Source organism: Hyaena hyaena, unplaced genomic scaffold, assembly GCF_003009895.1.
Source record: "Hyaena hyaena isolate Hyena2069 unplaced genomic scaffold, ASM300989v1 scaffold_438, whole genome shotgun sequence".
Classification (NCBI taxonomy): Eukaryota; Metazoa; Chordata; class Mammalia; order Carnivora; family Hyaenidae; genus Hyaena; species Hyaena hyaena.
The window spans coordinates 412,915-428,580 of record NW_024081071.1 but is presented as its reverse complement, the minus strand read 5'-3'; the positions used below and the strand labels follow the sequence as shown (position 1 = coordinate 428,580).

At 44.9% G+C, this 15,666-nt stretch overlaps 1 protein-coding gene across 9 annotated transcripts in view; it reads right to left on the bottom strand.

Moving 5' to 3' along the window:
• NPAS2 (neuronal PAS domain protein 2) overlaps nucleotides 1-15,666 on the bottom strand; it is a 161,474-nt gene that overhangs the window by 79,814 nt on the left and 65,994 nt on the right. For all 9 annotated transcript variants that reach the window (XM_039253109.1, XM_039253110.1, XM_039253111.1 and 6 more), the window contains exon 2: nucleotides 6,922-6,975. In XM_039253109.1, the coding sequence (XP_039109040.1) occupies nucleotides 6,922-6,953 (32 nt within the window). In that variant the 5' untranslated portion in view covers nucleotides 6,954-6,975. The remainder of the gene's footprint in view (nucleotides 1-6,921; nucleotides 6,976-15,666) is intronic.

The window sequence follows — 15,666 nt, the reverse complement described above, 5'->3', positions numbered from 1 at the left end:
AAAAAGACTATGGTCAGAGAAACTTATTTTGCTGTTACTAATTTTTGTTTTTCTCCCCCAGATAATTTTTTAACTTCACAGTTACATAAAATGGAACAGATTTTGGTTTATTTGCTAATTGCAGTCTTAGCACTTTCAATGTGCTAAGGAGCCCTGAAACTCTCCAAAAGGGAGAAAAGGTAAACAGCATGGCCCAAACTTGTGTTTTGTGGGGAGGGAACATTTCCTGAGATTAGTGTTGTTCGGAATACATTCTGGGGAACTCTGGCATAAAGCAAGGTCCATTTAAAGTCAGTGCAGTCCCTTCCTGGGCCCAGGCTTGGGTCCTCAGGACAGGTGCACACCTCTTCATGTCCATAAGTCAGGCAGCTTCTCTGCACAACCAGACAGCGGGGGCTGAGGAAACCACTGGGCTCAGGAGCCTTCAGCACCTTGGCTCCAGGAAAGAATGTCACCCCATGTGGAGCTACATGGGTCAGGATGATGCCTCCCTCACCTCATGGAGAATTTTGGAGACTCAGTATGTTTTCTACTGCAGACATTTGGTGAAGGGTTTGTGGGATGACTGAACTCAGCTTGTGCGATTCTTTTCTCCCAAGATGTAACCAGAACATCTTTACTCTTAGCCAGAGGTCTCAGGAAACATCGGGGCCCAAGTGGGAAGCTGGCCTAATTTTCCAGTGATTTTTACTTAACAGTCTCACAGGGAGAATTTCACGGGAGCACAATCCTTAGCAACTTGTCACTGACACTCTCAAAGGAATATTTAGCTTTTTCTGCAGGAGAGAAGCATTTTCAAAATGGCGGACTTCTGCCCATCCTCTTTTTCAATTTAATATTTATTGAAATTATTGGAAGGGTTTTTAGTGAATCCTCTTTGCCTCAGATGCTCCCAGAGAGTTTCTGGGTATCCCTGAGCTTATACCTTCCCGAGTTTCTAAGCCTACAGGGCACACAATTCTCCTTCTGACAATGCTTCTTAGCCAACCAAAGTACCCCGTCAGAGTAGAAGCCAAGAGCCCCAAACAGAGGGAGGCTCCTTTTCCATTCTGTTGTTTACTGGGCCACAGTAAGAATTAGCATTCTGACTGCGAGTACAGTTCTACTTTTTCCCTTTGTTTCGAAAACAGAATCACTCATCTGGAAATCACAGGGTAATATAAATGAATCGTGTGTCCTGATACCTCTATATTCTTGCAATGCCTGCTGCTGCCTTAATCACCAAATAAAACAAACAGAAAGGAAGTCTCAAAAATGTTTTTACTGTCATTTGTTTCTCTGTGTTGGGTTTTATGATGATAGTAACTCCCAGTCAAGAGCCTCTGAGAGAATATCATGGCAAAATTAGCAAGATAGGCTCCAGCGGGAAACATCAACATATACTACATAGGGCCAGGCTTTCCATTCTGCACCGAGCCTGCACACAGGGGCATCAGCGAGTATGCCCGGAGCTGGAGTCCTCCAAGTGGGCTACAACCTTCAGGGATCAGACTAGCCTTTCCTTTCAGACCTACAGAATTTACATCCAGAGAAATGAGACAATAAAACGAGGTCAGTCTTTCCTCTTAACCATATTACCCTCCAAAAAAGAGAACTTGGATGAGAAACAGAGCTTATGAATTGTGATCATCATCCTGGCTTTGCTCAACACAGACCGTACAGGATATGTTTTCTCCTTTATGCTTGTTTTCAAGAATGCCTCCCTAACTTGTCCCAAGTCCTCTGAGGCCAGGGTGATGCTGTGCATCCTCCTCATTATCTTCCCCTTGCTTAGTATAGTACTTAGTTAATGAACACTAATGGAAGGGTGACCCAATGGTCTCAGTCATTGGTCCACATCGACAAACTACCCCTGGGGGAACCAGGAGAAATGGCCAGCCTTTGGAAGGCTACAGCTTTTCTTTTTGCAACACTCGCTTCTGCAAAAGTACATGGATTAGCTTCTCGGTTGTAGTGATATTGTCTCCCTCTTGCCTGGCCATTTTATCGGTGTTAAAACCATAATGATGAGGGTCAAAGAATAATAAAATTGTTTAGCTTCTGTTTGCAAACCATCACTCCTTATTGAGAACCCCATGCCACCTTTGTCCGACATTCATCATTCTTATTAACAAAAGGCAGCAATAGCTCTCATCTCCCCACCCATCTTCTCTCCTGCAACCAAAATACACACAGTTATGGAAATAAAACTTCCCAGCTGGCAGGTGATAACGTAACTTTAATGAATGCTGATAAATTACTCATTTAATATTGGACAGAGAAAGAGACCACCATGAAAGAGTTTCTTCTTAGTGTTTCGTTCTCTTAAGAAAAGAGTAAGCTGTACTTTACAAAACTGCAAAGTTATAGAAACTGGCTTTCCTTAGAAAGCAAGGATTCCTACAGCACTTTCTGTCCCTCCCCCCGGGACACATGGTCAACCAAAAGGAGCAGCTTCCACTTACTGACTGTCAGGAGAAGTCGTTAAGAGGCCAGAACTCTAAATAATGTCTCGGTTTGAATCCCTGCCTGCCACTTGCTGGCTGTGTGATCCCAAGCCTCTGCTTTCTCAACTGTAAAGTGAGGCCAGTAATAGCCTATGTTGAGGGGAGTGTTGTAAGAATCAGAGAGCTTGTGCATGTCAAATGCTGCAGGCACACAGTGAGTGCTCCTTACATCTTGCATTTCTTACTAGCACTGTGTCCTCTGCAGTGTGTGAGGAAGGGCTTACACACAGTTGCATTTAGTTCCTGCGGTAACCCTATGAAGAGGTTGCTACTATTATTATCCCCATTTTACAGAGGAAGAAACTGAAGCTAAGAGAAGTTTAGTAACTCATCTAAAGACAGAAAGTAAAAGTGTCAGGAATCAAAGCCTGTCTCATTCCTAAGCTGTGTGTTTCCTGCCCCACTGCACCACTTCCTGGATGACCACACACACACACACACACACACACACACACACACATCCCACAAAACTATGTCACACCAGAATTGGAAAGGCATGTGTATAACTGGACCACAAAATGGTAAACTGTGAACCTCATTATCTAGGGATTCCAAATATCTCTCAATTATCTCAATCAGACTGTTTCCTTTCTAAGTTCAAGGACCATGCTTTCGCATTATCCCTAACGAAAAACAGCAAATGGTTCTGACACACAATAGGCACTCAGTACTCGCTGGATTTACACGGAAATTCACAGAAAGTGGAACTGTGTCCTGGTTCAGAATACTTTGATCAAACAACCCAAACAAACCATGAATTCCCCAAAGCTTCGGAAACCTTGCCCAACATAGCGCGTGTTTTCTGGAGACAATGAGTGTTTTGATCTGAAGCTAAGCATTTCTAATCTCATAAAAAAAAAAAAAATCGTGTGTGTGAAAACTATTCCTCTCAGGCCTCCAGGTGGGATTAGGGGAAAGGCCTCCCATGCTGCTGCTACAAAACCTGCACAACCAGAGGCTTTGGATATAATCTTGGGATTATGGTTACTTCATCCTGGGTTCTCCCAAGGGTTATGAGGGATCCTGCTATTCTGGCAAACGGATCCGGGTATTACCGAACATTCTAGACCTGTTTCCCCATCGAGGGCTGAGAAGGGGTGAGGGCCAGCCAGCAGCCTCACTGCCCCGGATGTGTGCATGGAGGCTCCCAAATAGGCAGTGTGAGAGCGTGGGTGCCCACCCCCTCAAAGCAAATGGGGGTGGGAATGAATGGAAAGAAACTGCATACGACCTGATTTATTTCTAAGAACCTCTGGCCAAGATTTTATTGGAATGTCTCCATCTGGTGACTCTTAGTATGGTAGGTAGCATTTCATCTCCTCGGCATTTTGAGGCAAGCAGTGCAGTAGAGGCAGGGCTGAGGTGAGGGCCCTGGGAGATAACATTAACATGAGGATGGCACCTGGGTGGCTCAGTTGGTTAAGCATCTGACTTTGGCTCAGGCCATGATCTGACAGCTTGTGAGTTCAAGCCCCATGTCCGGCTCTGTGCTATCAGCATGCTTCTGATTCTGTGTCTCCCTCTCTCTCTGTCCCACCTCCACTCATGCTCTGTCTCTCTCTGTCTCAAAAATAAATAAACATTTAAAATTTTTTTTAGGGTCTCCTGCGTGTCTTAGTTGGTTAAGCGTCCGACTTTGGCTCAGGTCATGATCTCACAGTTCGTGGGTTCGAGCCCCATATCGGGCTCTATGCTGACAGCTAGCTCAGAGCCTAGAAACTGTTTCGGATTCTGTATCTCCCTCTCTCTCTGACCCTCCCCTGTTCACACTGTCTCTCTCTCTCTCTCAGAAATAAATAAAAAACATTAAAAAACATTTTTTTAAAATATGAGGATGGCAGAAGCAAACTCCCATTGACTCCAAAGTCACCCCACGACACAGCTCTCAGTGTGGGCCTGCCAGACAGACTGGGCTAGTCTTACATGAAGGATTTTCTTGTGGTCAGGGGAATAAGAACAGAATATGAGGTTAGGAAGCCTGTGTTTAACTTCAACGTCTGCCATTTGTTAGAGTTTTATGATATTTGATGCATTACTGAGCCTTTGTTTCCTCCTCTGTACAACAGGAATAACAATAAACACACCTCAGAGGAACGTTGAGATGATATGAGTAATGCATAGAAGAGTACTTAGTACAGAGGATTAGGGCACACAAGAAGCACTCGGTGATGGCTGGCCACCATGATCGATCTTTTCTTGACTGCTAACCAACGAGAATACCTTGTAAATGTATGAGAGTGTCCTGTATTTTCACATGCGTGTAATGATTAACACATACACACACACAAAGGAGCTTCTTTGTGTATTTTGTGGCTGCTCCCCCAAATAACCCTGTCCCTGCAGGACAGAAATAATTGCCTGGTGTTGCAGGTGAGACAGTGGAAGTGGGGAGAGGTGAAGGCTTGTTGGAATTCATTATCTGGGACAGGGCTGGTGTGTGCCTCTGCACTCAGTCCACAGCTACCCGAGAGGAAACCAAGCAGCCAAACACACAAAGGGAAGAACGGGAAGTCAGCCTGCCTATGAGAGAGGGTAGGAGGATTCTATTCTCGTTTGCTCTGAGCTAGTCTATTCATCCACTTGTTACTTGGGATTGTATGGATTTTGCGACCCCTGAAGGTGGTGGCCTAAGGCCTGAGAAGCCTAGCTATGGGAGCCAATGCCAAGGGAAGGGCTTGTTCCGCTGGAATAAACTGGGGTGTTATTTGAATTGTTGTCTATTTAAATTTCTATCAGAGAGAATTTTCAAACATGGAAAAGTAGCGGGGCGCCTGGGTGGCTTAGTCGGTTAAGCGTCCGACTTTCGCTTAGGTCATGATCTCGCGGTTCGTGGGTTCGAGCCCCGCGTCGGGCTCTGTGCTGACTGCCTGCTCAGAGCCTGGAGCCTGTTTCAGTCTGTGACTCCCTCTCTCTCTGACCCTCCCCTGCTCACGCTGTCTCTCTCTCTCTCTCTCCTAGAAATAAATAAAAATATTAAAAAAAAAAAAACATGGAAAAGTAGAGATAAGAGTATGATGAACACCCCCTCCCCCTCCCCCTCCCCCTGTGCTGACCTTCCAGTTTCAATAATCCCCACTCTATGCCAACCCCATTTCGCCTACATCTCTGGCCATTTCCCCTGCTCCCTGATTTTTCTTAAAGGAAATACCTGGGGAATTACCAACCAATACAGACTCCCTCTGTGTTCCGCAGACTCAGGTCTAGTGGGTCTGGAGTGGCTGGGGATTTGTTGTCCTCATGACTGCCATCTTTTCCACCCCCAACTGGTGACCCTGCAAAGACAGATGCCCCTCTCCCTGGAGACGCCAAACTGGGGATCTCTGAGGTCTCCATCATTTGTAAGCAACGGATTCTGTAAGCGATAACCAGGCAGTGGGTTCTGTGAAGGGAAGTGGGCAACCCCTTCAGCTATGCAGCTGTTCGAGAGCGTGTCACAGGGGACTGAGGGACCTCACACACACACACACACACACACACACACACACACACACACACACAATGGCGGGAACAGAAAGAGATGAGACTAGAGGAAGAAGACTTGTCCTTGGGCCTGAGTGAAGACTTTCCCAGGAGAGTACACTCTATTGACAGGCCTGTCACCTGCAGCTTGATCATCTGTAGTCACGTACCAACCACCAGGACACAGGTGTCCTCCTCATGTGATCTTTCTTTCCCTAAAACCTGGCATAGTAACTGCCCATGGGGGCAAATTGTGTGACGTTGGTAACATTTGACAGGACTTTACCTTCAAAATATCAGATTTATGACTCTACTTCACCCACAGTAGGTAGTCAATAAAAGCCCAGTGAATGAATAAGCAAGAGTAGGGTTATAAGAGCTCTGACATGCCAGCCAATCAGCTAGGATTTCTAGCCAATCCCACAGCAGTGCAAGGGGCTATGATATGTCCAGGTGCAGATGAGGAAACTGAGACAGGGTATATGGAAGCATGTAGCACATGAGGATGATTACTATATGCTCAACGTTTGGGAATGCTTATTACTATTACTGTCCAAAGCCAGGCAGCTTCCCCCAGTGGGGCAGGGATTTGAACTCAGGTCTGCCTGGCTCTCTGGTCAGGCTGCCTTGCTAAGCAGTGTCTATGCTGGAAGAGTAATAGCCAGCTGCCTCTCAAAGGAGACTCAAGTCACCAGGGTCAAGACACAAACATGTGAAAAACATAAACCACTTGGCAAGTCCCAGACAACGAGGAATTTCAGGATAAGGAACAAAATTGGGGGAGCTGGTGTACATTTTTTTTAGTAGAGAACTGCAATCTTTCAAGGAGAGTGGGTACCAAGCACATGTCCCTGGTGGTCTACCCTGCTGCATAGGACATGCACATGATAGCTCATCGACACTGGGAGAGGACAAGCATGTTTGAGCCTGGCAGAAGGCACGAAACCTGCCGAAGCAGGATAATGCTTCTTCTTACCTCTTTGCCCTGTCTTTCTCATCTTCATCCATTAGATTTTCTACGCAGTTTTTCCTGCGAAAAAAGAACAGATGATTACCGTCTGCTTCTAGAACTTTCTTCCAGGTCTTTTCTGGGGTCATTGTTTAGGTCTGATCTAGCCCACAACCTTAGCTCAGAGGTTCTCAAACTTTTTGGTTCCAGCAAAACCCTTTACACTCTCAAAAATGACTGAGAACTCCCAAAGATCTCTTGTGTATGTATGTGGGTTCAAACTGAAAAATCTTAAACCCGCAAGCACTCATTCTAGGTGCCACTCAGTCATAGCTGTCAAGGAGCTTCTAGAAAAGTTCACTGAATATTCATGAGCATAAAAAAAGGCAAATAATGTGTTAGTATTAGGAAAGTTGTTTTGACTTCCCAGACCTGCCAGAGGCCCCCAGATTACACTTTGACAACTGTTGTATAGACCCGGCTCAATAAAGTATCTGTTTATCTCAAACCTTAAACCTGAAAGGTGCCCATGACATTGTAAAGGTGAGCATTTATCTATGTGGTCATTCAAACACACAGACCCCTTTTATATGCGGCTGGGAAGAAATCACAGACCCAAAGTACTATAATCCGCAGTCCTTCCTTTAAGGCATTTACACTTCCCGAAACAGTTAAGGCAGACAGATGCGAAAAATTAAGTAACAATCCAGGAATGTTCTTGCAGCCCAAAGTCATTGGAGTCACTACCTCACCGCCCGGAGCCTGTACTCTCCTAGGCGGCCAGCTAGATTTCTTGCTGCCTCACAGATCTGGGTCCCTCTACCACATGCACGCACAGTTCAGGCTCCTTATTTCATTCACATGTTTCCCAGGGTCCTGCCTGTCTAGGGTATCCCCTCCAGCCAGCCTTCAAAGCAGAAACACTCTTAGGGGGTCCATGAAGCCAGAGCCTTCAGGAGTGGCCTGGAGGGCAGAGCGGCTGAGATAAGGTGTGGGGACCCCGGAGAAGCTGAATCGCCACTGCCCACACGCTTCTATTGGAAGAGGGTCTGAAGTCAGAACTCCAAAACCAATACTTTGCAAATGCACTAACCCTCTCAAAACTTAAAGTTTTAGATACTTTTTACTGGGGCAAATGAATACTTCTAAGATAATTTGGTTTTGTGATCTGGGTCTGCCAAGGCCATAGGGAGAGGTGTGAGTTGTGGAGAGGAGGAGGAATTCGAGCTACGGCCCTTGTTTACACACATGCCCCATTCAGTAAACGGCAAGGCATATTTTAGCGACAGAGTTGCAAGACATGCCATTCAGCAGTTGAGGCTTGTATCATAATTAAAAGGGGGTTAACACATCTGCAAACAGGCATGTGCTTAATGTCTTCCAGATGGAATCTGTTCAAAGTTTTAAGACATGAAAAATGCAGTATCAACTCATTCAGTGATGCACTGCCCCAGGTCCATGCTACGAAGCGAGTGCTGGCTGTCCATGCATCCAGGGCATGAGCGAGGACCCAGCCATGCCGAGCCCTTCACCAGGTGCCCCTGGGCAGCACACATTCTCAGGAGGGATGTGGGCTTCACACTGCTTTCCTGAGGTTCCAGAATCTTAGTCATAAATGACTTGCTTAGTCATAAATGAAACATTTAGGAGTGACTAATAGCTATTCTTTATTGACCACATCTTCTCTGTTTTATATTTGTTTGTCCTTAAATGTTTCCTGAATCCATGAAGTCTCGATGACTTACACCTCCTTCCTCTTCTTCCCCATCCCTCCTGTTTCCTTGCCTGATTCCTGTCATCTGTCCCCTGTCTGCGCCACTCTGCTCAACCTCACCTGCTGAAGAGATGGCACCTAAGCCAAGGTCCTCAGTAGCACCTGCCACAGGAGCCCCATGCCAAAGTCCTCGCTGAGCCCATTGTCTCCCATGTCCTCCCCATGTTTTTCTTTTTTATTAACAAAACACACATAACATAAAATTGATCACTTTTACATGTACAGGTCAGTGAGATCAAGTGCCTTCACATTGCTGTGCAGCCATCACCAACATCTCCAGAAACTCTTTGCATCTGCACCACTGCATCTCTGTGCCCGTTAAACACTAACGTCCCTTGGGGCGCCTGGGTGGCTTAGTCGGTTAAGCGTCCGACTTTCGCTTAGGTCGTGATCTCGCGGTTCGTGGGTTCGAGCCCCACGTCGGGCTCTGTGCTGACTGCCAGCTCAGAGCCTGGAGCCCGTTTCGGTCTGTGACTCCCTCTCTCTCTGACCCTCCCCTGCTCACGCTCTCTCTCTCTCTCTCTCTTCTATAAATAAATAAAAACATTAAAAAAAAAACATTTAAACACTAACGTCCCATTTCTGCTCTCCCGAGACCCTGGCAACCACCATTCCTTCGTTCCTTCCTTTTTAAAAAATCAATCTTTTTATTTAATGTTTATTTATTTTTGAGAGACAGAGTGAAAGTGGGGGAGGGGCAGAGAGAGAGGGAGACACAGAATCTGAAGCAGGTTCCAGGCTCTGAGCTGATATTTCAGATGTGGGGTTTGAACTCACAGACCACAAGATCATGATCTGTACTGAAGTAGGTCGCTTAGCTGACTGAGCAACCCAGGTGCCCCCATTCCTTCCTTTTTAAGGCTGAATAATATTCCATTGTGTGTTTATACCAACTTTTGTTTAGCCAGTCATCCATCCACGGACACTGGGTGGCTTCCCCCTGTTCACTATTATGAGTAATGCTGCTATGAACATGGCTATGCTCCTGCCGCCTCATATATTTGAGCTATTCTTTTTTTTATTTTTAATAACCTTAGCTGTTTTTTTCTAAACGTTTATTTATTTTTGAGACAGAGAGAACAGAGCACGAGCTGGGGAGGAGCAGAGAGAGAGGGCGACACAGAATCTGAAACAGGCTCCAGGCTCTGAGCTGAGCTGTCAACACAGAGCCTGATGAGGGGCTCAAACCCACAGACCATGAGATCATGACCTGAGCCGAAGTCGGACGCTTAACCGACTGAGCCACCCAGGCACCCCATTTGAGCTATTCCTTTACTTCAAGATTTTCAGGGACAGACAGAGCCCAAAGGCACACAAAAAAGGGGGGTCAAGAAATGGGGGGGGTCAAAGGCAAAAAAAATCTCTTCTGTGAGGTCTGGGTAAAGGAATAGTAGAGAAGTTTAAGAGGTGACAACTATTTTTCTCAACTGCATAAAGAGTTTCCACTGAGAAGGATTTTGAGCAAGTTGTGTTTTTTTTGTTTTTTTTTTTTTTAATGACCACACAGAGCCAGGGAAGAGAGAATGAGCTTAAGTGAAGGCAGAGAGATTCTGTCTGGAGCTGAGAAAATAACTGTTGATGTGATTAACCTCCAGAGTGAACAAGGAAGGGAAGCTATAGAATTTTTACTCCAGACAAATATATATTCTAAGTATGTCAGACATTTATGAGATTTCTTAGTCAGAATCCCAACAGGAAATAGGACTTCGTTACCAAGTGCGTGTGTGGGGTCTTGGGAACCAATATGGATGGTGCAATACCTGGGGCTGGTATCAGATGAGCTGTTAACAGCCCTGAGGGTGAAGGGACCAGAGGCAAATAGTTTCCCAAACCTGGAAGAAGTGTTTCATATAGGGGAGGAAGCACTAGGTGGAAGGATGTGGCCAGCATGAAGAAACCTTTTGAGAGAGGAGTCAAGGGAATAAATATCTCACTTCAGTCTCCACCCATCCCATCTCCTGTTTGTGTCTCTTATTAGCTATGCCACCCAGAAGGCTGGGGCAGGGAGGCCATGATGTCATCCACATGGGGAAGCCCCTGGTGCAGAGAGAAGGGTGGAGAGTGTGAAGGGGAACAGGAAGGATGCCCAGCATGCCACTAATGTTGGTCTCTGAGGGGCTCTTCCAGTTCTGGATGTGTCTGGATTTTTCTGGAACACAAAGTATTTGGAGCCTTTTAAAAAAACCTTTTACATCTCTCCAAATCTGAAGTATGGGCATCTGCATGTAGAAATAATAACTCTTAAGAAACAATAACACAATAACGATGAGAGAGGCTGAGCAAGGAAAGCCTGACAGAGAAGTGTCTTGAAACTATTTAAGCCACAAAATCAGTAATGATAGATTGCAACCCACAGAAGAAACTATTCAGGAGTCCATACTGATACAAACAAAGAAAGGGGCAGGGGGACAGGTCTCCCTTACAGAATAATTCTAATTAACAAATGTAGAAACAATATGGGAAATAGAAAATCACCATCAGGACCCCGTAGTAATAATTGTCGCAGGCAAGATCCACCGATGGATGCTTACATTAATAAGCAAAAGTTTGAGAAGACTCAGGCTATCTACATAGTTTAAAGTATCTCTCTCAAGGGGCATCTAGGTGGCTCAGTCAGTTAAGCATCTGACCCTTAGTTTCAGCTCAGGTCATGATCTCATGGTTTGTGGGTTCAAGCCCCACATCAGGCTCCATGCTGACAGTGAGGAGCCTACTTGGGATTCTCTCTCTCTCTCTCTCTCTCTTCTCTCTCTCTCTCTCTTTCTCTCTGCCTCTCCCCAACTCATGCTCTCTCTCACTCTCCTAAAATAAACTTTAAAAAAGTATCTCCCTTAATATATTTATTAATTACAAAGGAAAATGGTAACTTTATAAGTGGAGAAGGTTGGCAGACACCACCTTCCCTAAGGGTCAAAATGAACATCACCAGTATAAGTTCTACCCAGGTCTTTTGGGGGAAATAAGTGCTCATTCTCCTGGGTGTTTATACCTAGGAGGGTAAGTGCTGTATCATATGGTAGCCATATGCTTAGTTTTTAAAAAACTGCCAACTGTTTTCCATAGTACTGTACAATTTTACATTTGCACCAGGAGCATATGAGGGTTCCAGCAGCTCCGCATTCTTGCCAACACTTGGTTCTGGTTTCTTACATTTGGTCATTCTAGTGAGTGTGTTGTGGGATCTCACTGGGATTTGAATTCTCATTTCCTTCATGATTGATGATGCTGAGAATCTTTTCATGTGCTTTATGACCACTGACAGCTTCTTTTGTGAAGCTCTCAACTTTTTTGCCTATTTCCTTTTTCTCTTCCTTCTTTCTTCTTAAAAATTGGGCTGCTTGTCTTCCTTGTACTGATCTGTATAAGTTTCTCTCTTCTGCATACAGTACTTTGCCAGATCTAGAGATCAATCTGTGAACATCTTCTCCCAGTCTGTGGCTGGCCTTTTCCCTTTCTTGACGGTGTCTTTTGGTGAATAGTTTTTAAATTTGATAAAGTCCAATTTGTAACTTTTAAATTTCAAGGCTAGTGATTTTTGTGTCCCCAGAAACCTTTGCCAGAAACCTTCAATGTCATGAATTGTTATCTTGTTTTCTTCTAGAAGCTTTATCATTTTAGCTTTCACATTTAGATCTATAGTCCACTGCAAATTAAATTTTATGTGTGGGGTAAAAGTGGTCAAGGATCATCTTTTAATTTTGTCCTCTGACCTGGACATTCAGTTACTCTGGAATCATTTATTGAAAAGATGTTTCTTTCCCTATTGAATTACACTGGCATTTTTGTCAAATGTCTTGTATGATCCTATACATATATCAACAGAATCTCTATTCAGGTCCATTTATATACCAAGTCTCTGTAGCAGACACACAGGATAAACATTTTTTAAAAATAAACTCTATTTTGGGGCACCTGGGTGGCTTAGTCAGTTGAGCATCGACTTCAGCTCAGGTTATGATCTCACGGTTCATGGGTTTGAGCCCTGCATCGGTCTCTGTGCTGGCAGTTCAGAGCCTGGAGCTTGCTTCAGTTTCTGTGTTTCACTCTCTCTCTGCACCTCCCCCACTCACGTTCTCTCTCTCCTCTCTCAAAAAAACAAACGTTAAAAATTTTTTTAAAAATAAGCTTTATTTTTTAGAACCATTTTGCATTTACAGAAAATACAAAGGCATTATAGAGAGTTCCTATATATGCTACACCCAGTATCTGCTATTATGAACACCTTATATTAGTATGGTACATTTGTCACAATTAATGAACTGTCATTGACACATTATTATTAAACACAGTCCATACTTTATTACTATCTTCCTAGTTTTTACCTAATCTCCTTTTTCCACCCCAAGATCTCATCTGGGACACTACATTACACTTAGTCATCATGCCTCCTTAGGCATCTCATGGATGTAATAGTTTCTCAGACTCTCCTTGTTTTGGATGACCTTGACAATTTTGAGGAGTATTTGTAGCATGTTCCTCAATTTGGGTCTGTCTGGTAGTTTTTCTCATGGTCAGACTGGACATAGGGGTTTCTAGGAGGATGTTCACGGGGGTACAGTGCCATTCTCTTCACATCATATCAAGGGTATTAACAGCATGTATCACTGTGGCCCTGGCCTTAATTACCTGGCAGACGTAGCGATAAACTTATTTTTAAACTGCATGTTAGTTACATTTACACATAGAAAACGCAATGTTTTTCTTCAGCTTTCAAATACCCCTTTTCCAGATGAAGATTCTGTAAATTTAAAGTGGTAGCTCCAATTATGAACGTCAAAGAAGTACAATGAAAATACTATCTTCTCTGTTTTTAGACTTCGAGACATACTTATTGAACTTTCATCAGATTGACAATTGGACCCATTGCTTTAAACTTAGAGGCCCTTCACCTGGAAACATATTGAGCATATTATTGGAAGACAGCGAACCTTCTGTGTAGGGAAACTTCTTCTGTTTCCCGACTCTGTGGCATCCTGTATTTGTCTATCTTTATGCCAGTTCTATACTAGCTTAACTCCTCGGATTTTATAGGGATTTTTGGTAGCAATGTAGTGCGAGCTTTCCAATTTTGTTCTTCTTATTTAAGATTCTTGGCTATTCTAAGTCTCTGCATTTCCTTGCAGATTTTAGAATTTACATTGTCAATTTCTATAAAATGCCTGCTGCAACCTTGATTGGGATTGTGTTGAATCTAGAGAGCAATTTGGGAAAAGCTGAATCTTAACAACATTGAGGCCTCTGATCCATGTACACAGCTTCTGTCTGTGAAGAGGTAACAGAGTGTGTTCACTGAGCACTAACATGGTGTCCGTGTGTAATGTTAGGTGATTCTACAGGCACTCCCGAGGGCCAGGGCACCCTGCAAAGCTCCTGCTCTTATGGCTCGTAGATGGTGGGGGGCAGGCAGGAGAGTGGAGGCAAGCCACAAGCAAGTAAATAAGCAAACATCATCACCTGCTTGTAACTGCTATGGAGAAAAATACCGGAGACTTGGTGAGGGAGGGGAGGTCAGAGCTGGGGTCTTGCGCTGGGAGCTTCAGGGAGTCCTGGAAGTCCTCGCTAATAAGACCATATTTGCACTATGACATGAGGGAAGTGAGCCATGGGGATACACACCAGGGAGGCTGGACAAAATTTGGCTTTTGCTCTGAGTGAAAGGGAAGACACTGGAGGTTCTGATCCGAGGTATGAGAGACAACTCCCTCAGAGGACAGCTGTGATTCTGGAAAGAATTAAGTTGACACGTGTGAAAGTACCTAGTGCAAGTCTGGCCCACAGCAGGCACTCAAAAAATCAAGGTATCTTTTTTGATGGCAAGGACCAGGCCTCATCCATCTTTACACATGCCGTGATGTCCAGACCTGCTCCTTACCCACACGGAGTGCTCAATAAGTATCTGAGGAATGTAGGAACGGGAACAGAGGGTGAGACAGGCAGAGAGGGAGGAAAGGAAGGTCGGAGCCAGAGCCAAACCCTATCTGAATTCTGGTGTGATTGCCTAACAACGACTCCCACAAGTTTCCCAATGATCACGGATAATCCAGAGTAACAGTACTCATGAAGTACATTTAAAGGTACAGCTATCTCCTAAAGACTAAAAATTAAAACAAACACTGCTGTGTGTGCAGAAGCCATTAACTAAAGCTCAGTCGGACTCTTCAGGAAGGGCCTATGGCTCCCTCACCAAGCTCAGCCACAGCAAACTTCTGAAAAACTATAATCTCATTTTATGTCCATCTAGTTCTATGGGTAGAATGGGCCAGCTCTGGTTACCTCCCCTAATGGATCAGGAAGCATCACCCAGAAGGGCCAAGTGACCTGACCGTGGACACAGGACGGCAGGCAGAACCCACCCTGGGCTGCGTCTCCTTGGAGCTGACTCCGGCATTTCACCCACAGCCTACTGAGAATGTGTGGATTTCTGACTTCAGGGTCAGGCTGATTTAAATTTCATTTCCACCCCACTTGCTCTATGACCTTGAGCAAGTCCCTTAAACTTCATGGGTTTCTGTTTCTCTCACTCCTAATCGTGAGGCTGACACCCACCAGGCAGAGAGCGCATGAGCCATAAATGAGATGTCTGCGTGCATGTGTGCAATAAAGGGCCAGCGTGGTGCTTGCAGTACAGACCTCAAGGTGAGTCCTTCCATCCCTTGCCTTCGTCACATAACTGTCCTAACCTTTGTGTTCCCACTGTGGTGGTCCTGATCCCCTGCTAAGGCAGGTAATCCCAGTCTCATTCTTTCTTCTTATCTGCACTTGAATTTCAATAAACATACTCTCTGCACAGCAGGAAGGTCACTGCAGGGTGAATGGAGCCACAAAGACCTAACATTTCTGAGAGGCGCTCTGGACCAGAGAAAGGAAGGACTATATTGGTGGGAAGAGTATTTCATCGGTCAAGAGAGGCTATGGGTCTATCGGTCAAGACCCATAGATGGGTCTGAGACCACCTGTGGCTGCCAGCAAATAGGGTTGCGGAGCCCAGCTGGCAGGAT